The sequence below is a fragment of the Primulina tabacum genome, chromosome 12 (assembly GCF_025594145.1).
Source record: "Primulina tabacum isolate GXHZ01 chromosome 12, ASM2559414v2, whole genome shotgun sequence".
Classification (NCBI taxonomy): Eukaryota; Viridiplantae; Streptophyta; class Magnoliopsida; order Lamiales; family Gesneriaceae; genus Primulina; species Primulina tabacum.
This window is the reverse complement of record NC_134561.1, coordinates 37,793,242-37,820,912: the sequence shown is the minus strand read 5'-3', so window position 1 is coordinate 37,820,912 and position 27,671 is coordinate 37,793,242. Positions and strand designations below refer to the sequence as shown.

The 27,671-nt window shown below is 36.6% G+C and overlaps 4 protein-coding genes across 9 annotated transcripts; 1 reads left to right on the top strand and 3 right to left on the bottom strand.

Annotated features, from left to right (window-relative positions):
- Positions 1–6,477: 6,477 nt before the first annotated feature.
- Positions 6,478–8,861, top strand: LOC142520471 (aspartyl protease family protein At5g10770). Its single transcript, XM_075623450.1, has 2 exons — positions 6,478–6,747; positions 7,373–8,861. The coding sequence occupies exons 1-2, from the start codon at positions 6,582–6,584 to the stop codon at positions 8,635–8,637; spliced, it is 1,431 nt and encodes a 476-aa protein (XP_075479565.1). The 5' UTR covers positions 6,478–6,581; the 3' UTR covers positions 8,638–8,861.
- A 357-nt stretch (positions 8,862–9,218) lies between these two features.
- On the bottom strand, positions 9,219–13,235 carry LOC142520470 (putative folate-biopterin transporter 3). Its single transcript, XM_075623449.1, has 6 exons — positions 12,930–13,235; positions 12,425–12,832; positions 10,864–11,123; positions 10,463–10,558; positions 10,214–10,384; positions 9,219–10,064 (listed from the first exon to the last, which is right to left on the bottom strand). The coding sequence occupies exons 2-6, from the start codon at positions 12,789–12,791 to the stop codon at positions 9,471–9,473; spliced, it is 1,488 nt and encodes a 495-aa protein (XP_075479564.1). The 5' UTR covers positions 12,792–12,832; positions 12,930–13,235; the 3' UTR covers positions 9,219–9,470.
- A 472-nt stretch (positions 13,236–13,707) lies between these two features.
- Positions 13,708–15,545, bottom strand: LOC142521054 (uncharacterized). 6 transcript variants are annotated; one of them, XM_075624236.1, is made up of 2 exons: positions 15,317–15,545; positions 13,708–14,305 (listed from the first exon to the last, which is right to left on the bottom strand). In XM_075624236.1, the coding sequence occupies exon 2, from the start codon at positions 14,276–14,278 to the stop codon at positions 13,970–13,972; it is 309 nt and encodes a 102-aa protein (XP_075480351.1). In that variant the 5' UTR covers positions 14,279–14,305; positions 15,317–15,545; the 3' UTR covers positions 13,708–13,969. The 6 variants fall into 6 exon arrangements, with proteins under 6 accessions (XP_075480351.1, XP_075480353.1, XP_075480350.1 ...); XM_075624238.1 differs by having other exon boundaries at positions 15,354–15,545; XM_075624235.1 differs by having other exon boundaries at positions 15,269–15,541.
- Positions 15,546–17,548: 2,003 nt separating this feature from the next.
- LOC142521181 (ubiquitin receptor RAD23b-like) lies at positions 17,549–21,476 on the bottom strand. The gene is made up of 12 exons (XM_075624408.1): positions 21,264–21,476; positions 19,939–20,100; positions 19,814–19,852; positions 19,687–19,751; positions 19,561–19,605; positions 19,253–19,430; positions 19,044–19,172; positions 18,897–18,962; positions 18,645–18,692; positions 18,451–18,560; positions 17,956–18,034; positions 17,549–17,826 (listed from the first exon to the last, which is right to left on the bottom strand). The coding sequence occupies exons 1-12, from the start codon at positions 21,327–21,329 to the stop codon at positions 17,710–17,712; spliced, it is 1,104 nt and encodes a 367-aa protein (XP_075480523.1). The 5' UTR covers positions 21,330–21,476; the 3' UTR covers positions 17,549–17,709.
- Between the last annotated feature and the right edge of the window lie 6,195 nt (positions 21,477–27,671).

Genomic DNA, 27,671 nt, shown 5'->3' with positions numbered 1-27,671 from the left:
GGATCTCTTATTTGAGTCATCCATAAAAAAGTATTACTTTTTATGCTAAAAGTATTATTTTTTATTGAGAATATCGACATGGTTGATCTATCTCACAAATAAAGATTCGTGAGACCGTCTCACAAGAGACCTACTCTAACAATGGATGGACACACAATATATCAAAACGGTTTAATCTTGATATATTCAAAATTTTATATTTCACTCCTTAGTTCATCGATTTATACATTTGTCTTTTTTATTTTTTTTTCAACTTCATTAAAATCTAATTTGATCATTCATTCAATTTTTATCTTTAACGTTTATTGAAATCCGTTAACTAAATTAACCCACCTGCCGACAAAACACACAAAGAAAGACTCGGAAATTATTAAAGCAGGACGGAACAAAAAACAATTTATTACATTTTTTAAAATTATATTTAATATAATTCATCATATTTTAAGTTTATTTAGTATCAAAAATACTTTAGATCCATTTTTTTAAAACTCGAGTCATTTATTTAATCTCAGGTATACAAGTGGTTATTATATAAAAAAAACTAAAGATAGACGGTCTCATGAATCTTTATTTGTGAGATGGGTCAATCCTACAGATATTCATAGCATAAAAAGTAATATTTTTTCATGGATGACCAAAATAAGAGGTCTGTCTTATAAAATATGACCGTGAAATCGTATCACACGAGTTTTCGTCAAAACTTAAAACAGTTAATTAATTAACAATTGTTTATTAGTTATGGGGGGTAATTTCGTCTTTTCGTCGACGTGAGCATAGTGGATAAAAAGTGTGGCCCTGCATCTTGAAGCTTCGTCGGGCAGTCACCATCGGACGGCCGTGATTTACTCAACGACCACGTGTAAGTCGCGGATGCCAGATGCTCACACGTCAGAAACAAATTTAAATAAAAATTGAAGTGGATAATTTTCGATGGTCGGGTATTTGTCGTGTTGTTGCCCAAAATGGATGTACTTCCGAAATAAATAATTTCGGCGGCTGTCTTTTTTGGACGAATGATTTGTTTTTGTGGATTTTTGAAGTTACTTGTGTCTTAAAATATCGGCCTTGTCTTTGTCATGATTTCATTCATTGTGACTGCAAATCATTGATCAGATTGACTGCACCATCGAATTAATCAATGGTCGGGGATTTTTTTATGTCAATTCAAAGAGTCATATGCTGAAATTTAGCTTATCGGTATTCCTAGGATAGTTTTATTTATATGATCCGTGATTTTTTAGGAACTTTCATTCAGATTTATTCATTCTTTTTGTGTAAGATGCCTCGAATATTTTACATAGATGCCTCTGAAAAAGACGATTTTTTAAGAGTGGAAGTCATGTTATTGATGTTTTATGACACTTGAGAGACCAAGTATCAATGAATATAAGTGGACTTTAGCGTTAAAAATCTACCGTGTTCTTGTTAAAACTGACTTGTTATTGTTGTATGTTTACAAAACATGAGTTTTTTGAAAATCTTGTTATATGATTTATGTTTTAGGACCGAATAATTTTGAACCAAGTGGTAGGAATACATATCATGGAGACTGACCAGTACACCTACTCTTGATTTCTGACTTCTCATTTACTTTTCTCGCCCTTTATATGACTAACATATAAGAAAAATGATATCAATTTAATCATGATGGACGACATAATTTGATTCGGTACTCACTACAAGAATAAATGCTTATGGTGACATTCATAAATGTCATCGTATTCAATATTTAGTGACATTTTAGTTTTAGTGACACCTTCAACAAATGCCTTCTATTCCAATGTGGTCTTAAACTTCCTAACATTTTTTAATGTCATTATAAGATTTTCGCAATTCACTCATCTACTTACCCATTCTAGATAAAAATGAGAATCGTTCAGAGGAGCAAGAATTGGTTGAATTTTAGAGGAGGTAGGAACCAATCGTTTAAAAAAAATATGTCTCTTGTGAGACAGTCTCATGAATCTTTATTTGTGAGACGGATCAACTTTACCGATATTCATAATAAAAAGTAATACACTTAGTATGAAAAGTAATACTTTTTCATGGATGACCCAGATAAGAGATTCGTCTCACAAAATACGACTCATAAGACTGTCTCACACAAGTTTTTACCTTTAAAAAATGTTAGATGAATGTTGCCATTGTTAAAATTAGTTATGATATGATCTTAGAGAGGTGTATTGGTTTTAGACTTTTAATATTTTTATGGAGTTTAAAAGTCTAGATATATTCAAATTAAACTTTTATATACTCTATAAAAGTTTAGTGGTATCTAATGTCAATTTTGTAGAATTTTAAAAAGTCATGTTATTCAAACTTGACTTTTAAAAACTCTACAAAATTCTATAGATATTCAAAATGTCAATAAACTTTTAATGATTCAATGAAATTATATTAAGTGCAAGAATTATAGCACAATAAAATGTCAAAAAAAGTTTTTGATTCAACCTAAAGATTTAGATTTATATTTAATTTAAAAATCTCTCAAATTTACATACTCAATACAAACAATAAAATATTCATTCTTTTGTCATCTATTTATTTTTTTTATTTTTACTTTTTAAAAATATTTTTTTATTGCCAACAATAATTTAAAATAAAAAGTATTAACATCATTTATTTTATTTTTGAAGTTCCAATCACAAAACCTCCTAAAATTTAAAATTATATTTATTAAAATTTTTAAAAAATTATTATACTACATAATAAACAAAATTATAATTTTTTTGACCTATAAATTAAAAATAATAATTATTTTTAATAAGTAAAATGTACTTTTTTATTAGTTATTATATAACATTTGATGTTTAATTATTTTCTATGATTTTAATTATTCTATATCTTAATTGAGTAGGTCTCTTGTGAGACGGTCTCACGAATATTTATTTGTAAGACGGGTCAACCTTACCGATATTCACAATAAAAAGTAATACTTTTAGTATAAAAAGTAATACATTTTCATGGATGACACAAATAAGAGCTATGTTTCACAAAATACGACCCGTGAGACCGTCTTACACAAATTTTTGTCATCTTAATTTGATTATAACTCAAAATTCTTGCACATTATATTTTTCATTAACCTGAATGAGAATATATGTGTGTGTGTATATTGATATATAAATTTATAAGTTTATCAACACACATATATAAGAACAACTATAATAAATTAAAAACATAAAATTTTATAAAGTTACCATAACTACAAATATTTTAACATACTTATTATTTATTCTCATATATAAATAAATGTATTTGTTTATTTTTTTTATTTGACTTATTGTTTGTATATTACATGACTTTATATTTTTATAGTTTTCAAAGATTATGTATGTTATTCATTAGTTAATTAACTCTACAAATATGATTCGATATGTAAATATTTTTTAGTTGATGACGGATATTCAAATCAACGTCAATTCTTTACTTTTTTCGAGATGTAAGTTATCATCTTCAAAAATTTACAGTTCAATGTCGTCACCCTGGATATGGTAAAGAGTAGTTCAATCTTTATCATGCTTCTTTGAGGAATGTTATTGAGTGAACATTTAGTATATTTAAATCACAGTTCAAAATATTCAACATGACTCATCCATTTTCCAATACGTCCCATATACGACTCAAATTATATTGATATATTAAAAAGACGGTTTTCAAGTCGAATTTAAGGTGTATGCTTCAAAATGGGCTTTCCGTCGAATATAATAATCAAAACAAACACCTTATTTGGGCCCATCACAGGCTTGGCAATTCATGGAACGGCCCAACACACAATGTGGACTTGAAATGTTAGCTTTAGGAATGTATACTTAGTTTTCTTCTTTTTCTTCGTGACAGATTTTTTTTTTTTTAAATATATATAATTTTATGTTCTCGGCTTTCAAGTAAAAACTCATTGCAACACAATTATTCCTTGTCATTTATTTTATAGTTAAATATATTGAGTAAGTCTTTTGTGAGACGATCTCACGAATTTTTATGTGAGACGGGTCAAACTTACCGATATTCACAATAAAAAGTAATACTCTTAGAATAAAAAGTAATATTTTTCATGGATGACCCAAATAAGAGACCTGTCTCACAAAATACGACCCATGAGACCGTCTCACAAAAATTTTTGCCAAATATATTTTTGTGGGGACTAATTTATGATATTTATTAAATTCTAAGGACCAAAATTAATCCCGAAACTCTATTTTGTATTTTCGTTTAATTTTTTTTTTCAATTTTATATATAAAAAAATCATTAATATGTTACTTTAAAAATAATTTTGATTACTTAATTTAAAAATAATCAAATGCTAGCATCTTGATTCTAATAAGTTTGAAAGTTCTTGTAGTCTTATCTTCAAATAATAATAATAATATTCTTACATTAATATTTAAGCAAAATCCAAATAATATTTATAAAAAATCTAAAAGTTACTAACAAAGTTTATAATCATGAAATTTTTTGATAAAAAATAATCCATGGTTTATAAATTTTTATTTAAAAATGATTTATCGTTTAAGTTTTTTACTACAATTTTTAATTTTTTTTATCTGTTTATCTAAGTTTTCTTTATGTTAATAATTAAAATAATTTCTATTCGTATATGTAATTAATAAATATTTATATTATACATGTTAATTTAGCTTCTTTATCTTTGCCAAAATTTTATTAAGTATATATTTTAGTAAGAAAGTATGAGGACTAAATATGTATTTTTACCAATAATAATTTTATATTTCTCTTTTTTTTCCCTAAATTTTTTCAAAATTATATTATTTTTTAGGAAAAAATAATATTTATCGTTTCCTCGTATCCCTTGTCGGGATATTAGAATTAGATGCCCCTGTTGAGAAGCAAGCTTTGGGATGGTCCTACTCGCCAGCAAATTGACAAGGACTCGTGAATTGGTTGCCCCAACAACTGCATAATCAAATTGGACCCTTTTTTGTTTTTGATACATAAAGAGGTGGTCGTATGTGACATGATTCATAAATCTTTATCTGTGAGATAGGTCAATTCTATCGATATTCACCATAAAAATTATTACTCTTAACATAAAAAGTAATACTTTTTCATGAATGACCCAAATAAGAGATATGTCTCACAAAATACGATCCGTGAGACCGTTTCATACAAGTTTTTGCCTACATAAAATGAGTACATTACATCCATAGCAATAGATAATTGTGTTATACACTGGAAAATTTATTTATTCAACGTAGACAAATTTTGGACGAATTTGTAAATTGAACGAATTGCATAAATACTACTGGCTATAATTATTAGTCCAGCAGTAAAAGTTTGGTTTATAATTCATATCAAAGTCAATGTACACATTTTACTATCGTTTATAGGATGATCATGACCATGGTTTGGCACTTCACGCTACTATTTTTTCCACTATTAAAAGTTCCAAGTTTGTAGAATTACTAATAGGATGGTTTAATAACGATTTAAACTGATAAATGCAAAAATTTGTGTGAGACTGATATCTTATCCGGGTAATCCATGAAAACTTATTACTTTTTATGCTAAGAGTATTACTTTTTATTGTGAATATCGGTATGGTTGACCCGTCTCACAGATAAAGATTCGTAAGACCGTCTCACAAGAGACCTACTCAATGATAAATGTCCAATTCAATCTATATAGATTGATGGATTAACGAGCCATTATAACAACAAGATTATATTTATATCAATCGAATATCCTTGACTAATGCATCACTCGAAGAATACATGAACATGAGAAGGATAGGAGAGAATACTTCGTCGAGGAATCTTAACCAAGTGGTGTTTATGTCCGATGTTGCGCATGTGACATGCAATTGCATGAAAAAGGACAAACGACAAACATAGTGACAAATTGCTAGAAATCTCTTTTTCCTATTCGTTGTGACAGTTGAATCCGTGAAAAGAGTCCATAGAAACCTCCACAAATCAATTAGAACTCGGTTTTTCTCTCAAACATTAACTCCTCTACATCACATATCTCGTGTAAAAATATTTTCAATCGTATACCAATTGGGATCATCCTCAAAATCAGTTCAGTACAGTACAAATATCACTCCGCGAGTCCAATTCCTATATAGGCTAAGTATCACCGCATCTTGGACTTTGATGAAGTGACATAAACTTCTCCTTGAAAGGCACGGATTCGAATCCATGTAAAAAATAAGAGAATATCACATCCCAAATGTTGCAATAAAAAAATCGTTGTCTAAGTGCTAAGCTTGAGTTGGAGATGTAAGAATTATAAGTAAAATTGTTATTTTGCATACTATTAGATTTTGTGATTTCACTCATACTTATTATTGTGAGGAAAATTTTCTGATATCATTCGGAATTAATTTTGCTCAGATAAGTGATTTGATGAACCTGAAAATTTCCACGTGAAATACCAATAATTTCTCATGCAAGAGTGGGGCCTCTAGCCAACTCCTCCTTTGTCCTCATGCCAAATTCCAAAATTTTCAAGAATCCACCCACCCGTCCTCTCCCAGTACTTCTTCTATTTTCCCTCTGCAAATCCATCTCAAACCAAAATTTGATTTGCATCCAGAAAATTCTAACCAAGTTTCTTGGAAATGGCCTTCTGGCCATCACTTTTTGTGTTTCTTGCAATTATTCTTATTAGTTCTTCTGGCAACAATGTGTCCGGTAATTATGATGATACTAAGCAACTTTTGCCACTGAAAAGGCCTCAACCCGCATGGCGGAATGATACACAGAGTTTCTTGTCTCAGAAATCAAGTAAGTATGATCAAGAACACATTGTTCGGATAAGACACAACATGGTGTTCATCGATTATTTGTATGAAAATCAAATTTATTCCACAAAATCTGTTGTCTATGCTCGACATTCTATGCTTGACATTGTTTAGTAGCGGGCATTTGCTTTATTGTTAACTTGAAGATTGATTTCATTATTTATTCAAGATACCATAAGGCAAACTTCTTTTTCCCTTGTTTTGTGGGGTAAGATTCAAGTCAATAAGCTTTTCCATGGTATTAACTTGTTGATTTGTTTCTCATGTGTGGTTTCGATCTGTGAGAGTTAATATGAAAAGTAGAAATGCTATGTTCATATTCTAGTTTAGACAAGAACAATGATCTGTCCTGGGACATTCCGAAAACCTGATTACTATAGTCACTGTGTATTTTAAAGGTGTATTTTTTAAAAAATATGTATATAATATATATACATGAAATTTGATTTAAATGAGAAAATGCCAGTAGTTACCATGGCTGTCTGTCTTTTGGTTCAAGATTTAGGCGGCAATTGTGATGCTAATGCCAACTAATACCATCAATAGTACATGTGAATCCTGTACAAGTACAGCTATGTCTAATTATAGTAGTTAAAATCCTTCATCAGGGACTCAAAATGCTGCTACTGTACTTGAAATGAAGCACATAGACCACTGCTCCAGATCGACATGGGAATTGGACCAAAGGCTCGAAAAATGCCTTGTTGCAGATGATATTCGAGTTAATTCTATACAATCACACATCAAGAGTACACTTTCTAGCCAAACGGAATCCTCGAAAACTCAGATTCCTATTACCTCAGGTGTGAAATTGCAGACACTAAACTATGTTGTCACGGTAACTTTAGGAGGCCGAAACATTACAATGATTGTTGATACTGGAAGTGAGCTGACTTGGGTTCAATGCTTACCTTGCAAAGTGTGCTACACTCAACCGGAACCCTTGTTCGACCCTGTGATATCTCCTTCGTATCAATCAGTTCTCTGCACTTCACAAGCCTGCAATACTCTACAGTTGGCTACAGGCAACTTATTAAAGTGTGGGAATAATGCAGCAACTTGCAACTATGCTGTCACGTATGGAGATGGATCCTACACTCATGGGGAACTGGGTCGGGACCGTTTACTCATTGGATCAACGCTGGTTGATAGCTTTGTGTTCGGATGTGGTCGGAACAATAAGGGCTTGTTTGGGGCAGCTTCGGGATTGATTGGATTGGGAAGGAGCGATCTTTCATTGATTTCTCAGACTTCTAATTTGTTTGGAGGAGTTTTTTCCTATTGCTTGCCTGATAGTGATGCTGCAACTTCAGGTTCACTCATACTAGGGGACGATTCCTCGGTTTACAAGAATTTTACACAGGTTTCTTACACGATATTGATGACGAATCCATTTCTTAACAGCTTCTACATTCTGAACTTGACTGGAACAAGTATTGGAGGGGTGAGTTTAGAGTCTCCAGATTTCAGAAAAAGTGGAATTTTAATCGATTCAGGGACGGTTATAACAAGGTTTCCTCCATCGATATATCAGGCTATTAAGTCAGAGTTCTTGAAACAGTTTTCAGGGTATCCTCCAGCCCCAAGTTTTTCAATCTTGGAGACCTGCTTCAATCTGTCAGCATTTGAAGAAGTGAACATTCCTACACTTAAAATGAAATTCGAGGGCGATTCTGAGATGACTGTGGATGTTAGTGGGATGTTCTACTTCGTCAAAAGAGATGCATCTCAAGTATGTTTGGCTCTTGCAAGCCTTGCATATGAAGATGAGATCGGTATCATTGGAAATTATCAACAGAGAAACACGAGGGTTATATATGATATTAAGCAGATGAAACTGGGATTTGCAAGGGAGATTTGTAGTTACAGTTAGTTCAGTTGGATCGAACATATATTTTTTGTGATATCTTCATTTACACTAGTCCAAATGCACGGCAACATGACTATAGTGCATACATTTTTTTCCACAAAACCTCAACGGCTTAACAACATTTTGGACTAAAAGAGTTGTTTATTAGCTTGATTCTGCATATAAACTCGTATTTTGTAATGTGAGGTTGATATAGAATACATGAACACCACTTGTTTTTCAAATTCTGTCAGTGTTCAAGTAGTAAATTATACTTTAAGAGACTCTTATATCCTCAGTATATGTATAATTGTTTTGAGTGTACAATCAATGAAGGAAGATTTATGGAGCATTCATAACTTTTCGGTGATTCGTATTGATTCGACAATCGAGATACGGCATTAGATCCATTGAAAGGCTTGAATATTTCAGTTTCACTTCTAACATAAGCTATATCTTTCACTGCACCAAGAACCAGACGACTATGTTAATATACTAGGATGCAGATAAATATCAACTCTTATGATTAACTTGAGAAGAGACGATCAGCAATTCTCATACTTGCCTGTGAAACTGAATAAATAACAGACGCAAATATATAGATCATGTATATTCAGAACAAATCTGATGTTATTGACTTGAAAGTAACTTGAAAATTTGAAGCATTTATCAATTCTCTCACCTAAAATTACACTATTTTTAGGAGGGTCATCCTATTTTTCAGAGTAAGAATATTTTCTCCTGTTCAATCCGCAGTATTACATGAATGATGAAAAAACAGAAAAGTAGACAATCCATGAAAACTTGAGGAACAAACCTCGGTTTCGTATCGAACCATTTTCTTGGACTTGGCCTCGTCAGTGGACAGAGTTGATAAGAGAGTCCATTTCTGTATTATTAGGATCTGATGTGCCATCACCCTTCTTTGTCTTCAACATTTCAGCCGGAAGAATTGCCGCGTTAGGATCACCACCAGGTATCAAAAATAAGATTGTGATCGGAAGAACTCGGAGAACGCTCCTTATTAATATGGCCACCCAAAGGTTGTCAAATGTCGTTCTTGTCACGTTCAAAGAGTGGAGCAGGAGGCCTCCAGTCCAAGATGCTGTAAAAGAACCTACATGGTCTATTGCCATAAGCAAGGCGAAGAATGTGCCTTCGATACCAGAGGGACAAAGCTTTGAACTTAGTACGAGAAGAGGCATCCACTTCAGACGACCAATCATGTGAGATACTGCTGAGTCGATTACAACTACTGCATAATCTGGCAAGCCAAATTGCAAGTTTATACGTGAAACTAATATTAAATCTAGCATTCCTGAAGCACCGTAGAGTAACTGTGCCCAGAAAAGTATGCGGCGAAAAGGGTGAGTTCTGAAGGCATTTTGATAGAGGAAAACGCCTAGAAGAGAGCCGACAGCTCCAACAGCTGATATGGATCCCACCATTTCCTGCACAAGGAAAATGAGAATCACCCGTTTCACTTCAGTCATATACCTAGGATGTATACAAAGTTTTAATTACATAACATTGCGCGAACCAACTAGATTGTTTAGCTATCAACAAGTGAGAGTTAAATATAAAAAAAAAGAGGGAGTACTTGTGAAAAAGAGGGGCCGGTTTTAGCATCTGTATACCAATAAAACATCCCCTCGTGTATGTGCAAACTCACTGCCAGTGACAAGTACATGTACAAACATGGCCGCCAAACAACCGGGCATTTAAGTGATGTCCACATAACCATACCAGCATCCGCAAATTTTTGGTTCACCTGTTCACAAACAAATTTCATAAGCTCGTGTCCATTAGAGCAAAAGACTAAAATTTTCCTCAGAAAATAGTTTCTTACTCGCTTATAAGAAATGTTTCGGATAGAAGGCTCTTGTATTATCATTCCCACCAAGATGACTAGTCCAGCTGGAATACTAAGAATTCCAAACACCCCCTGCAAGGAAATTGCCATGATTAGTTATAAGCAAGATGGCATCCTCACCTGGATCATGTGGAATTCACATTGCACGAGAGAGATTCAGATTATTACCAGAAAGAATTAGCTTATCAAAAAACAAATTATTTAACTAAATATACAATCATTTAAAATAAATGTTAAGGCTGAATTTCTAAAAGTTATAAATATTATACCACATTCAGTATCGTGTTAATAGTCACGTCAAGATTTAACGAAATTAGTCCTAAAGAAAATATGGTGATAAAATAATCGTGGCTACATAAAATAAGATAGTAGCAAACCTTTGATCCGATAATATGAACTAGAAAGCCACTAATTGTGAATCCAATTAATTGACCTACAGAGGAGCTGAATCCACACAAGCTCTGCATGTCTCCAGCAAGAGAAGGATGACTTATACTATTTTCTGTCACACAGGCATCAATAGTCACATCTGCAACAGCCACTCCAAGGCTCCCACCTATTAGGAGTAACAATGCATATACAAGGTACAGGTTCGTTTGACTTGATAGAATAATCATGGACATGGCACCGATAACACCTGGAACAAAAAAGGTTAATTAACATCGGTGTTCTTAAAATGATTAACTTTGTGCTTTAATTTTATTGTGGACTGGTGCTTGTTAAGTCATTAATTTTTCAAAAAGAAAGCCGCACGCAGGATTAAAATGCTTTTATCGATAAAAGAGAACAGCGGAATTTGGCATCAGAGCACATTACTAATGACTAATAGTAATTAGTCTCATTCTTCTTTCAGTGGCTACAAAACAACTCTGGTATAAGTGTTCCACTCATTCACTCTTCTCTCACTGCTCAACATATGGAGTAACAAACTGAGTGACAGTTACAAAGCACACTTCTAGAAAAGTTGTTTGCTTCTGAGTTCCTAGCACATTTTAAGACGTTGAATAGCACACTTTACAGAAAAGTTGTTTGCTACTGAGTTCCTAGCACATTTTAAGATGTTGAATCATATTAATATAGGTTCCACGGAATGGGAAAGTAGATTACCTGTATATGTAGAGAAACATTTTATTATTTAACATACATATAACTCATGACAAAACTGCACTCTAGCGTCAAATTCAGAAAGTTCGTAAAATTTCAATAATCTAAAGGAGTCTTCCTGAACAAATTTCCATCACTAAAATTCCCGATCTGTCTTTCATAGATTCACACTTCGTTAGTAATCACATCGTTGTGAAATGTGTCAGTCTCATGAACTGCTTAAATTTGTCTTATGCATCCACCTACCTCTATGAGTATCTTTGCATAAGTGGTGTATTCCAGTTAACAAAGAGCTTGCTTCCCAGTTCCTAGGACATTTTTAAGAGGTTTAATCACATCTATCTAGGTCCCACGGGAGCATCGATCACCTTTATATTTGCAAAGGAATACTTTCTTATTTAACAAATGTATAACTCATGTCAAAACCACAATCTAGAATCAAATTCAGATATTCATAAGACTTTATAGAGTTAGAGGATCCTTCCCAAAAAATTTCTGTCAACAAAGTAACTGATCCTTCTTTCATAATTCCACACGTCCCTATTAATCACATTCAAGTTTTGTTCCTCGACACAATTCTTACTTTCGATTAGCCATGAAGAATAAAATTTCAAGTAAATATTCTAAGTAAATGCCAATAAAATTGTGGGAGGCATATATAATCAAGATCTTTGAAATGAATCATAATTTAAGTCTGCAATCTCGATTCTTGATCAAGTAAGAAAATGCTAATAAAGAATTCTTCAATTATTAAGAAGAAACTAGCATATTTGCCACTAATCCAATATCAATTCTAACAAGAAATGCTTATGTGACAGTCGACTTTCAATTTACCGGCAATGATGAAGTATGGTCTCCTTCTGTTTCCACCAATAGGAACAGTATCTGTGAAAAGACCCCACAAGGGCTTAATAATCCAAGGGATTTGAATGAATCCAAAGTAAACCTGAGCTTCAGATGGCTGCAATTTCTGCTCATCTTTCATGTAATATTGTGTGCTCACTTTGCTCAGCCCCATACAAAGCCCCTGGTTGATTCCGTACACGATGACCACCCCCAACACAAAGCTCCAGTGCAGTTCATCACACAGCTTTCTAAACCAACAAAAGGGGCCTAGAATCAGTCCCAAGATTCCATTTTTTCGGGCCCTTTCCACTTGGGGCTGTTTTTCTTGAAACGGGATTTCTTCTTCCAGATCCATTATTGTCAAGAACTCTTCATTTAACCGTACAGGTGATTATTCTGGAACGTTTTAGTTAAAAAAATGTAATAAAATTATAAATAAAAGTGGATCAACTAATATCTAGAAAAAGATTTCGTGGTTCTTGAGCTGGCTTACGCGTTTTTGGTGGAATTTTCAGCTAGGAAGTAGGAGGATGGACAGAACATTAGGCAAGCAAAGAAAGGCTGTCAATTGAAATAAGAATGAACGAAACTGAAAGCAGACGACTTTAAACCCATCTGTGGCAGGTCTTTTGAGCGAAAATCGTTTGAAAGAAATGGTTGGAATTGAAATCAGTTTTAGTTCGAACTGTGCAGAGGATGGTTATGGTTTAGATGCAGAAATGCCCCTCTTGTGGGTTGGTGTCAGACCCAGATCTAATCATGCTGTGATGGCAGGCTTTCTTCTGTTTGAAATTTGGCAGATTGCGACTCAAAAAATAATGTTTGACCAAAACTATTTATCTTAATTACCTCGAAAGATTTGAGGATCGTGCCTATTTCAAAATATGGATCTCATTTAATTTTTTACCAAGAATATTTATTTATATCCCCTGAATTGAATCTGGTAGGTTTCAGTTTGGATTAGCATCAAATTCTAATGTAGACAATTTCCTTTGATCGTATAATATGTAATGATAATCAACAAAAGTCAGGGACAATCTTAATCTCATGTAAGATTTTTTTTGAAAAAACTTGCGTTTTGTTATGGTCAGTTGTATGTCGCTGTAGCGTTTTTAAAATTGAAGTTTGATTAGAGTAGCGTTTTTAAATAAGATATTCATGCCAAGAATTTGAGATGAGACGATGATTTAATCTAAAATAGTTGACTTCAAAATTGTTTCAAAAATGTGGTCTAAAATTTAATTTTTTTAAAAATTTGAGAACAGAAGAGAAGCGATCTAAATTTCTCAATTGCACGAGCAAAGATAAAACAAAATACATTCTTTCGGAGCGTAGTATTGATGAGGTACAAAAAAACAAACAAAAATCAGTGTAGTTGGGGACAAAAATGAAAGGAAAAGGGATAAAATCGATAAATAATTCCAAGTATTCTTCACTCGCATAAAATAATCTGTTCTTCTAATAAATAAATATTCTACTCTAAATCCCAAAACAGAACAAAACAATGAACTCCAAGCAAGCAAGTTTGATATACTAAAGGAATTTCAGTTTCCCCTTCGCCACAGAAGCTTTTGCCTGCTGCATATGACATGATGCCTTTCGAGCTCCTGTCAATCCAGAACAATCGCCAGCACCAAGAGTGACGGCAAAGTATAGATAAACAGTGCACAGAAATGTAAGGAGGATGAGTGCAGTTAGAAGAAATCGATGTCGTTGAACAAGGGTTGAACAGCTTCCCAACTCCTCTACTCGGGAGTATTGTCTCTTCAATATCGGTGGAGAAAAACCGTTTTGTGCTTGTGTCCTCCGATGGGGAGAAGTTATTACATTGTCAAGAACCATGTTTATGTGAACGGCACAAGAAAGCCCCTGCACATGTTTCCAGATTATTAATCTGTAAGAGCATCAAGATGAAGATCTTCATTCAACAAACCGAAAATAATAGGAGAAGATATGCATTGGTGGCACAGACAACATGAATAATATCAATACAAATCTCGTTCAAGAACTCCAGAAGGCAACAGCATAAATCATACCAGAGCCAAAAATCAACCTTCACAAGATACTCTATTCCCCCACTTATATAAAACAATGGGATCTGAGCTTGAAGGAGTACGTAAGGCAAGTTACATGCCAAACAACTAAATGTCGAGTTACTGCTACATTGGTTTTTTCCCTTCGAATCCACGAAGTACAAACACAAGAATTGCAGAGAAATCATTAGTTCACAAGCCATTCTAAAGAAGTCACATTCTTAAGGGAATGCAATGAGATAACAATCCACCTGCTTAGGTAGGTAAACAGAAGCAGTTCTAAGAAACCAAAATTGAAAAAGCACATCAGCAGGTAATATTTGAAAATCTAAGCTAGCAGAAATCAAACATCTGACAAATCAAAACCAAAACATCTCAAGATCACAAGTCAGTCGGCTTGACAACATCTTACCGCTACCTAAAATTAACACAAGTTAAATATTTCCTAGAGATTATCTTCCGGAATAAAATCGATGAAATATTTGTCTAGCTGAAATGCCAAGATCTGATCCAAACATCCAGTAACAAAACCATCATTCTCATCAACAAATTCCAAATCCAAGACCCGAAATTTATGCGAATGCAAGGCAAGAAATTGCAATCCTCCCATCGCCTTTCAATCGCTAGTATCAAGTCAAGCATAAAGATTTCAAATCTAACTCATTCAATGCAAACAACATGGCATAAACACATCCAAACAATAAATCGAAAGATGCGAATACAAAGAACACGCACAAACTCAACAGATCTGCAAAAAAAAAAAAAAAAACAGAAAACAGAAAACATGAAAGAAGCTCACAGATGAAGAAGACGGAACAGATACGCTCCTCCCACAAAAGATCAGTACTTTTACGATAATGACGCCTTCAAACAATTTGGATTACCTTTCAAATCCAATCCAAATCAACATCAACCACTCCAAAAAAAGTACAAAAAAAATATCCCAATTCCAAACTGGGATTCACCAATTCTTTAACAAAACTCAATGCTTTTTTTCCCGATTCGGGTGAAGAAATAGAAGAGAACAAAACGATTGATGAAAATAACATGAAGGGTTGTATATAAAGATGTCGGCTTTCGGGTTTGGGCATTTAAAGATGGATCGGGGACAAGTGAATTTGTGTTCAACCCTTCTAACTTTGTAGGGTCAAATTTGAAATTTAATACATTGAATTGGTCAACAAATAATAATTCCAATTCACTAATAGACAAAAACTTACGTGAGACGGTCTCACGGGTCATATTTTTTGAGACGGATCTCTTATTTGGGTCATCCATGAAAAATATTACTTTTATGCTAAGAATATTACTTTTTATTGTGAATATCGGTAGGATTGACACATCTCACAGATAAAGATTCATGAGACCGTCTTACAAGATACCTACTATTCCCAATAATGAACCATTCAATAAATGAAGTATGTACTTTATAAACTTGAGTTAAGTTCGACTAGTAGCTAAATTCAATTCATTTGAATTTAATTATTTGATCAAGTATATTTATTACCCAAACTTCTTTGATTTTAAATTATTGTTACTTAAATATAATATTTGGCAAAAACTTGTGTGAGACGGTCTCACGGATCGTATTTTGTGAGACAGATCTCTTATTTGGATCATCCATGAAAAATTATTATTTTTTATGCTAAGAGTATTACTTTTTATTATGAATATCGGTAGGATTGACTGGTCTCACAGATAAAGATTCGTGAGACAGTATCGCAAAAGACCTACTCATAATATTTTGACATAAACATTGCTAATTTTTCATGAACCGGATCGAGTTAGATATCCGTATCATAAAATTAATATGTGAGACTGTTCGTAAGAGGTATGTGTTAAAAAATACTTATGCACACCATTTGGAGGAAGAGAAATTTTTTGAAAGTAGTAGTTAAGATAGTTATTATTATTATTTTACATTAGATTAGGGGTGGGAGACGACTTATCTCTAAGTCAGTCTCTTTTTTCTTTTAATTAAAATGGTGGAGTTGGTGGAGCTAATCCCAAATTTGGAAAGGGGATGTCATTTGACCAAGTGGCCATTGGCGAGTTACATAAAACTATTGCAAATTGGAAAAATCTCTAAAGTATTCTTTTTATTTAAATTATACAAATAATTGTTTATATACAATACATATAACATAAAACGCAAGTTCTTACATATTAAAGTATTGGATAAAATACAGTGTGTTGAATAAATCTTTCTAGGGATGTAAACGAACCAAACTGTTTGTGAGCTATTCGAAGCTCGATTCGATAAAAGTTCGTTTGAGCTCGTTTAATGAGGCTCGTTAAGATAAACAAACCAAACTCAAGCTTTACAGTATTCGGCTCGTTAGCTAGTGAACATGTTCGTTGGTAAGTAATGAGTAATCTTTTAGATGAAAGAATAATAATTTTGATATTTGATTTATTGATTTTGCATATTATTTATGAAATATATAGAAAAATTTATTAAATTTATTTATTATTATAAATTTACAAATTTTAATAAGAATAATATATTTTTCTTTAAATATGTATTTTACTTTTTAATTAATTTAATGAAAATTTTAATGTATAATTCATATTTATTAAGCATGTTTAGGCTCGATAAAGGCTTGAATAAGCTCGTGAGCCATGCATATATTCGTTAAATAAAGCTCGAGCTCGGCTCGATTATAAACGAACCAAGCTCAAACAATCAAGAGCTCGGCTCGGCTCGATTACATCCCTAAATCTTTCCATATCGAATTTGGCAATAATTTATTGTATTTTCGTTTTTACAAAAATAAATATATTAGGACAAAATACATTTCGGAAATGAAAATTATATGCAATTTAGAGATCAATAATAGTTACAACAGGGATATGTCAGCCGATAATATAGCACATATTGTATACATATGTGTATGTATACATGATGTCCTCCTGCAAACCTTAGTCTGCGTTATTGATCGGATTTTGGTGATACTATGGTCTATTGTTTTTCGGTACACGTGTGTTATGATGCTTTTTTTCTTAGTCGTATTCTGATTTCCTGGATATGCCCAATGTCCTTATATCTGTAAACTTTTTACCTTTTAATGGAATTAGTTTCATTAAAAAAAATAAAATGTTACATGGAATGGTTTAAATTATCAAACTGAAGTTGATCCTCATCTCTCAATAATACAACTTAATCTGGCACCAATTAATGCAAAACTCATTTGAACTTGTGTGCTAAAAAAAAGATATTTGCTCAAGGTTCATCACCATTCAATCCTCGAAATCTCCGGAATTCTCCAACAAGTAATTGACAGCTAATTCCTCGTTGCGATCGCATGCCAAAAAGGCTTCAATTATAGAAGCTCTGTCGAATCCCATTGCCTCCATCTACAGCACGAAAAGAAAAATGAGGACGAATCATTATGTGTGTGATAAGAAACACGGATCAATATACGAAATGAGATAGAAAGGGACAGTGAGACAGTAAAGAATAACTGTGTTGGGTGTGTTTCATACTCTTTCGATGGCCTCCTGCTCTGCAGGTGTGACACTAACCGCATGGGGCATTTCGTGTTCTTCCTGATCAAACATATCCCTGTAAATAAATAAAATTGCTGCTGAGGCCATTTATATGCACGTGATAGATAATATATTAGTCGTGAATATTTTAACCGTTAATTGTACATCAAGAGCAATATAATAGGGCCGATGGCTTTTTACGGGATAAGTTGAAGATTTTTTACACAAGATGTCAAAAACAAGGAGTCATATTACAGAGAGCTAAATGCATAAAATCATCCTGTAAACTAGATAATAGACAAAATGTCCTCTAACTAGGGAGGAGGACAATGAATGCAAATTTGAAAGCCATGCCAGTAATATTCAACAAATATACAATCAATTTAATTTTAAATTTGAGAACAAGCCCTTCAAAGTGTTAAAGTCTATATTCAATTTTGCAAATGGATCTGATTCATGTAGCCTCAAACATTTTAGAAGGGCAAAACTCACCCATCAGAATCATCAACAGGTTCATTGATTAGTCGAAGGAACTCTTGATGGTTCTCTTGTATGAGCCCCAGGAGAGGTAGATTTTGCTTCCCGAGCTCTTGAAGCACTTGCTATAAGAGAAAAAACTAAAATGTAACTTATTTTATGGCTAAAATAATCACCAACAGCGCGAACAGAGATATACGTAAAATTACCTGCAGAATTTGTGGATTAGCATGAACCATTGAACGCAGTGCTTGAAACTGAATTCAATTAGAGAAAGTTCAGTTTTGTAAAATTTTCTTAGTCTGTGAATACACCATGCACGAAAACAAAATTTGATCTGACCAAGCAGTTGGAAATGAAAAGGACAACAAGAGTTCAAAGCATGTAGAAAAGAGCTTTGACAAAAGAATAATTCAAATACTCAACAAAACCGGATGAGCAGGGGGAAAAAGGCAGCACACCTGTGTGTTGTTCCTGAGGAAGTCAAGGGATCCATGACCAGTATCAGCAGGACCAGAAATGGTTCCCTGGAAAGTTTTTGACAGATGTTACCAAGCATGACAAAACGAGCAAATCAATTAATATAAGTACCCTCGCCGATGACAAACCTGAGGAAATAAATTCAATGGAGATGAGTTTGGTGCTCCAGGCACTGGTGCAGCTTGAGTGGCAGCAGTTGCAGAATTCATGGCTGATTGAGCTGATGGCACTGGAACTTCAGTGCTTTCAGGGATTCCCTGATTGAATGTCAAACATTAGCGTTCTTTGCTAGCAGTTAATGAGAAAGCATGCAGCTAGAAGAGGAGTAACAGCATACAGAATACAAGTAATCCACTGCCCTCTCTGGATTATTATATGCAGCTCGAAGTGCACGTATAACAGTCTCGTTGTCCCAACATCCGCCGCCCATGTCCATTATTTGTTGAACTGTAAGCTCGAGATTATTTCCAGCAATTAAACTGGAAGCAGCTTGAGCAAAAGTATCAGTAGGATCACTGCAACAACAATACTGTAATGGTTATTGATCCCCTCAAGAAAATCATACAAGAACCTCGAACCATAAGCTGCGAATGATAAGAGTACATCATTCAGCACATTCTAAATCACTAATCGAAGATACCATACATTGGTGTCGTGGAAACATAAGATAATCCAGCAACTGTAGAGGGTCTACAAGTCAGAAAGTGCACCATTCAGTTGGATACAACAAACACCAACAGAAATACAACTGGAGATATTAATACAACTCACTGTGCTGGTGGCAGAGCTTCAGTAGCAGAAGTAGGATTAGAAGCTGGTGCAGCTACAGGAGCTGGCTGCTCCAAAAACTAAGTATGAGAAAAGAAATGCTATTAAGAGTGCACAAATGAAAACATACCTGAGCAGAAGTCGACCCACTTGAGCCCAAAGTTTTTCCCTGCAATCAACAGGTAACAATGCCGCTTCAATGAGGAATTTTTGAGTCAATTGTTTATATATATTGGTCTGGGTCAAATGGGTCACCTTGCTTAGCATGACCACAAGGAAACCATCTTCAGAAACCTTGTTTTCAGCCAAGGTACTTTCATCTTTCAATACTTTGCCATTATGAATCAACAATTGTTGACCAAATGGATAACTATCTTTGCCTTGTACATATTCTATGTGTTTCTTAACTGCCATAATCTAGAAATAAAAATCCAAAACTTAATCAACCAAACAAGAATCAAATCATGCAGGATAAATTACAAGAATACGCTGTCTTCTCACACTATTTACAAAAAACCTGTAACTAAAGCAAACATTACTGTAAATTTATGTGTAGGACACAGACTCTGAAATAAATACATGTAACATTAAATTACCAAATCATTTACAAGAATTTACACAATATAATTCGATAGCCTATTGCAATTGAGACGTGACATTTCAAACCCCCTTTAACTACTGATGCATTTCGACAACACCATTTTATTTTCACGTGCTTATTTGACGAAAACAAGGGTATAAATTCCACATTCATCAAGGTTTCGTCGCATAACAAGTAACAACTGGATATCATACTAATGAAAAACCATGAAATAGCATTCCAGTTGTGTGTTTCTGAGGAAATCTCCAAGTTGAGTCGAATTATATATTCAACAAGATGATAACTTTCATTCAAACACAACAATGTGATAAAAAAAATCAGAAAAAAAGAAAATCAAAACCAAAATTTCTGAAACATTAACAGAGAAAATTCTAAAAATTTTACCTATATTACAGTAACTAAAAGAATGTGCTCATTGATCCAGATACATCTGAAAAACATTTGGAAAAAGTAAGAAACAACTAAACAATAGTTATTAGAAGTCCAAGAGGGGTTGCATAGGCTAAAGGCACAGCAAGGTTCAGTCATTGCATCAACACCCAAGCCACAAAAGCCCTTCAACAGAGTGTGCACTTCGCCGTAAAGCACAAACCTCGGCGCACTTCATGCACGCCAAGGTGGAACTGGTAAATCCGAGTTATTTGGATTGAATTCTAAACAATAAATTTTCTTAGAACAATTCTCCCGGTAAGTCCAGTGCTTTCCTAGTGGCTTGCGCCTCTGCTCTACAGATGCTTCAAGGTTATACGAAGCTTTTGCAATTAAGTGAAAATTGAGCAACTAAAAAGTATAACTATACAACGAATGCTTAATTAATCCAAAGATTCTCATCAGATGCAAAGTTAAACCATAATTTCCCCAAAAAAAATCGAAACTTGCTCATGACATTGTTGAAACAGATTAAAAAATCTGCATCCGTCAAATCCACGAAAAGCAAAATAGAGAAGAAGCATGCAAATAGAGATGATAGAGTTATTACCGTCTCGTTTGGCTGGACGCTAATTTGGAAATGGCTGCCTTTCAGAGTTTTCACGGTGAGCTTCATGGTACCTAATTCTATCAAATTCAATTCAGTTACCAAAATCCAAACCCTAGAGTAGAGAACGGATCCACAGAAGAGGAGACTCCGAAGAAAAAGAAAAGCGTACGGCAGAAATTTTAAAGGGTTTGTTTGGGGGGTTTTAGAATTTCAAATCGTTGCTTGCAAGTATTCTGTCCGATGTTGTAAAAAATCCGCTTAAACTCGGACTTTTAATTAAATGTATTTAAACACAATTAATTGCATATATTTATTTTAAATTTTTTTATTTTGAAGGTATGTCTTTTTATTTTAAAATAATAAATTAGGTTATAATTTAGATGTTTATTTTTTAATTTTACTTATGATTAAGCATGTATAATAATGATTTGACAAATATTTAGCATTTTTTAATGTGGTCTAGTTGCAAAAACAAATAAAGATTGTAATTTTAAGATTTTTATGCTTTTATGAATATGAGAATTAATGCATCAGACTTAAATTTATCATATTTATGTATTATTTTATATATTTCTTGGTTTGAGATAAGTACAATTACATTAAAGATAAAAAACGCTTTTTCACGCTTAAGACTGTGCTAATCTCGGTTAAGCTTGAAAAGCTCGGAGCTCGACATCCGCGCTTTGGAGCGCTTCACACTTTTTAGAACCTTAATTCTAACGAGTATTAAAATAACAATGAGTTATTCAAATTTTGTTTTAAGATAATTATTACTAACGACTTGACACACACATTATGTTGCATATATATATTATTTGTATATTATGAATTTGTGATTGATTATATTAATTATATAATGTTTGATGTGCATACTGAATTATTAACAATTTTTTCATCGATATAATAAGAAACACAATTGAGATAGAAAATTATACAATAAGAAATGGAAATACAATTGTTACAAGTGGAATATTTAAGTATATGTTTTTCACTAATTGAATAGAATAAAATTTATTTAATAAATTTTGATTAAAGAATATAATTTTGAATATATAATAAAGGAATTTCTTCCAATTGAAACATACCCATGAAGCAAAGTGATACTCACGGGAAATTTAGGGTCTGATTCCGGCAAGTGTCACTAGTCCAGACGCAGGTTCTGAAATTACCCTGAGCCTGAAATCACAAATAAGATCGTTAGGAGGGGGCCAGGAGGGTGTCCTGGCGTAGCCCCTCCGACACTCAAGTCAGTGACTGAGGATATATGGGGGAAGCAGCTAAGGGTGCTGCTGAAAACAATATATTGAATCTAATAATCATACGCTCCAACCTGGTATTTATAGGAGAATACATGGGCTTGTCATGGGCCATTCACCTGTGGGCCTTAATGATGGGCCGAGAATTTGGGCCGATCTTGATGGGTTCATCCCTGGGTATCACCAGTCTCCCCCTCCCGAGTCGAACTGAATCGTAGGTTCAAAGTTCGATTGATTGCGTTGTTCTCGGTTTACAACATGTGAGTTGTGCATTTTCTTCCAGCCCTCCGTCAGTCTCCAAAAAGTTGGAAACAAATCAAATATCAATCCTAGCACCGCTTCATCATCAACTCGCCGCCTGCACGCCAGCCCCAACAGCGTGCGTCCTCCCTTGCGCGCCTCGCCCCCTCGCGCGCTCGCCCGGCGCCCTCGCCCCGCGCGGCCGCACAGCTCCCGCGCGCCATGCCCTCACCGAGCTCGTCCGGCGCCCTGCCGAAGCACTCGCACCACGCTCGCCTGCTCGCCTGGGCGCCGGCTCGCCCGCGTGCCACAGGCTCGCCCTCAAGCCCTCGGCCATGCCTTCGCCCTAGCGCCTGCTCGCAAGCGCCACGCCAGCTCGCCCGCGCCCCGCAGCTCGCCCGCCACTCCAACTCGCCCGAGCACCAGCTTGCCCCTAGCCCCTCGCCTGCCGCTCTCGCCCTCGCCCGCCGAGCGTCTGCTCGCCGCGCGCCCGAGCGCCACACGCCAGCTCGCCCGCGCCCCGCAGCTCGCCCGCCACTCCGGCTCGCCCGAACGCCTGCTCGCCCCCGCCACGCCACGCCAGCTCGCCGAGAGCCTGCCCGCCACTCGCTTGCCCTCGCGCCACAGGCTCGCCCTCAAGCCCTCGGCCACGCCTTCGCCTCGTCCAATACGTTGAGAAATTTGATATATTCCCTTGCAAATGATTGTGTGATTTCTGAAAAAATTATGGGAGCGTTGCCCCCACACCCCCACGACCTGACCAGGCAGGTCGATCCCCGCGACCTGAGGTCGATCCCCGTAAACATCTTTTGTTATCGACTAACCAAATAAATTTTTCTCTTCCCAAACTCTGCTCCTCTGCTAGGCGATGCCTTAGCAGGAAAATAAAAACTCAACATCTCCACCCTCTAACTCCTCTGCTAGGTGACACCTTAGCAGGAAAAATAAATTTAATTCTCCTCATCCACTCTTCTCCTCTGCTAGGCGATGCCTTAGCAGGAAAATAACATTTTTCTCCTCCCAAACTCTGCTCCTCTGCTAGGTGATGCCTTAGCAGGAAAATAAAAATTCATCACCCCCACCCTCTAGCTCCTCTGCTAAGCCGGGTCTTAGCAGGAAAATAAAATTCAACTCCTCCATCTAACTCCTCTGCTAGGTGATACCTTAGCAGGAAAATTTAAATTCAACACCTCCACCCTCTAACTCCTCTGCTAGGCCGGGCTCTAGCAGAAAAATAAAATTCAACTCCTCCATCTAACTCCTCTACTAGGTGATACCTTAGCAGAAAAATAAAATCAACACCTCCATCCTCTAACTCTTCTGCTAGGCGATGCCTTAGCAGGAAAATAAAATTCAACGCGCCCACTCTCTAACTCCTCTGCTAAGCCAGCTAAGCCGGGCCTTAGCAGGAAAATAAAATTCAACACCTCCACCCTAACTCTGCTCCTCTGCTAGGCGATGCCTTAGCAGGAAAATAAAATTTTTCTTTTCCCCAACTCTGCTCCTCTGCTAGGCGATAAACTTAGCAGGAAAATAAAACTTCTCCTCATCCCCAACTCCGGTCACCCCCTAACTCCTCTGCTAGGTGACGTCATAGCAGGAAAATAAAATTCAACGCGCCCACCCTCTAACTCCTCTGCTAGGCGATGCCTTAGCAGGAAAATAAAATTCAACGCCCCCACCCTCTAACTCCTCTGCTAGGTGACGCCTTAGCAGGAAAATAAAATTCAACGCGCCCACCCTCTAACTCCTCTGCTAGGCGATGCCTTAGCAGGAAAATAAAATTCAACCCCTCCACCCTCTAACTCCTCTGCTAGGAGATACCTTAGCAGGAAAATAAAAATTCTTCTCTTCCACTATGCTCCTCTCATCGCCGACTCTGCTCCTCTGCTAGGCGATGCCTTAGCAGGAAAATAAATATTCTCCACCTCACCCTCTACTCCTCTGCTAGGCGATGCCTTAGCAGGAAAAATTTAACTTTTCTCCCCCCCCACTCTTCTCCTCTACTAGGCGCAGCCTAAGTAGGTAAAATAAAATTCATATAATCCTCATAATACAAGAACAACTACGAACTTAATATAAGAACTTGGCTTTATTAAATATCAACTGATAACGTAAGACAAATTCAAGAACGAAATACATCAAAAATGAAGTATACTATTCTCTAAGGTGGTAAGCGTTCTCATGACTCTTTAGAGTCTTACCCAGCGCATTCTCCAACTTTCTTCTCTGCTCCTCTTGTACCTCCACAGGACAAAGTTACCCACGTAGAAGCTTCTCCGAATGACTCTACAACTGCAAGACTGAGCTCAAGCTTCCATGCGAATGCTCGTGACTTCTCGTTTCTTCTTCCGTCACGATTCTTTCATAACAACGACGTGCGACTTTTTGGTCCCTGCACAGGATTCCAACTCCTTTTCCCACATGAAACTTAAGCTTCTGATGATAACTGGAAGCTACTGCTCTAAAATCCTTCAGGGCTGGTTGTCCTAGAATTCCATTATACGCTGACGGGGTATCTACTACAGTGAAGGCTATCATCTTTGTTACCCGCCGAGAATCAGTCCCCAAGGATAGGGGAAGAACAATCTGACCCAAAGGCAAGATGACGTGTTCTGCAAACCCATACAGCGGGGTGGATACCGGCTCAAACTCAAATCCTCCCATCTTCATTTGATCCAACGTGCTCTTGAACAAGACGTTCACGGAGCTTCCATTATCAATAAATATTCTCGCCACATCATAATTGGCAATGGTGGTCGTTACCACCAAGGCATCGTTATGTGGAGTCACAACGCCTCGGAGGTCTTCCGGCCCAAAGCTGATGACGGGGTCTTGTGGTAAGTCTGCACCCCTAGATATCTCAAAGTTCTCCAACCTTCTCCCATGCGCCTTCCGAGCTCGCCCAGAGTCTCCATCAGTAGCACCCCCCGAGATCATATGAATCATTCCTCTCGTAGGGTGGTTATCCTCATTCATTCCCCTCTTCGGTTCGACGAGCTCCTGAGGGACATCTTGACATCGACCTTCCCCTCTCTACTCCCCGATCCTCTGATTTATCCATGGAGGGCCTGGACCACGCCTAGGGGGCGAGCGAGACCTTTGTCGACTCCTTAATGAGGATCCTTCTCGTCTATCCCTTGAAGACAATCTAGCACTGTACCCAACCCTTCGCGACTTCTCCCACCTCCCCGCGGGCTCCCTCACCTCCATCAGCTCGTCCCGATTCCTATCTAGGGGAACATGGGATGAGAATTGTCTTCTACTACTAGTTCTGTCTTCCTCTCTTTCACCCGCACCCCTCTTCCTTCCTCCTTTTTCCGCTCCCTCAACTCTACTTCCTCCAGGCCGGCTCTCCATCCTTCTGTACCGTTGGGCATCTTCCAAGTTTACATATTTCTCAGCTCGAGCCAACAGATCATCATAGCTCAACGGAGGCTTCTTGACCAGCGACTTGAAAAACTCCACTCCCCTCAGCCCTTGTGTGAAGGCACTTATCATGATGTCAGGGGTAGCCGCTGGTATTTCCAGCGCTGCACTGTTGAAACGCTGGACAAATTCTCGCAAAGTTTCACTCTCTTGTTGTTTCATCACGAACAGGCTCAAATAATTTTTTTGGTGCCTCTTGCTGCTGGCAAATCTGTGCAAGAAAGGTGTAGCAAAATCGTCAAAAGACTGTACTGGAGTTGGGCTGCAGGATATTAAACCATTGCTGGGCTGACCTCACCAACGTGCCCAGGAACACCCTGCACCTGACTCCATCTGAATATTGATGTAACAGGGCCGCATTCTCAAATCTCCCCAAGTGTTCCTCGGGGTCAGTATGTCCATCGTACTCTCCCACATTCGACTGTCGAAAATTCGGAGGAAGCCCTTCCTCCAATATGGCTAGTGAAAAAGGGCTTCCTCTCTTGGGTACCGGCGCCCTACTCCCTACCTGCTCCCTCAACCTCCTGTATCTCCTTCCACATCTCCCCCATCTCACTAATCTCTCCACTTTGTATGGGTTGCGTCTCCTCCACCCTACTCTGGTGGACTTCAACATTTCCCTCATGCTCCTGACGAGGGGCCTATTCCCCAGCACCCATGGACTCTTGGTTCCTCCTCATGACCTCATCTACTGTACGGGCGATGAATTGGCCCAACTGTTCCAAGGTCAAGTTTCCCACGTTCTCATTAGGACGGGTTTGCTCAACCCTCATCTCGTGACGGGGCTGCTCAGCTCTTGTCTCTTGACGAGGTTGTTCATGTCTCGTCTCCAGATGCGGTTGTTCCTGTCTTGTCTCAACATGAGACTGTTCGGGTCCCCTCTGAGGACGCGATGATGCTGAGGTAGCTCTTCTACTTCCTTTCCTGCCTGCCATCTCTACGTATTAACTCAAGTTTTCCCACAAACGGCGCCAAGTGATACTCACGGGAAATTTAGGGTCCGATTCCGGCAAGTGTCACTAGTCCAGACGCAGGTTCTGAAATTACCCTGAGCCTGAAATCACAAATAAGATCGTTAGGAGGGGGTCAGGAGGGTGTCCTGGCGTAGCCTCTCCGACGCTCAAGTCAGTGACTGAGGATATATGGGGGGAGCAGCTAAGGGTGCTGCTTAAAACAATATATTGAATCCGAATAATCATACGCTCCAACCTGGTATTTATAGGAGAATACCTGGGCTTGTCATGAGCCATTTACCTGTGGGCCTTAATGATGGGCCGGGAATTTGGGCCGGATCTTGATGGGTTCATCCCTGAGTATCACAAAGAATAGTAACTTGAAGGTTGTGTGAGCACAAAGTTTCAAGTCCTTTTGCTTTTTCAAAGAGTAAAAACGCAACATTACCCAACTTTCTATTTGTAAAAGTAGATTGAAGATTCAAATTTGAATAGCAGCAGCAACGCATAGATATTAGTAGGTTAATTAG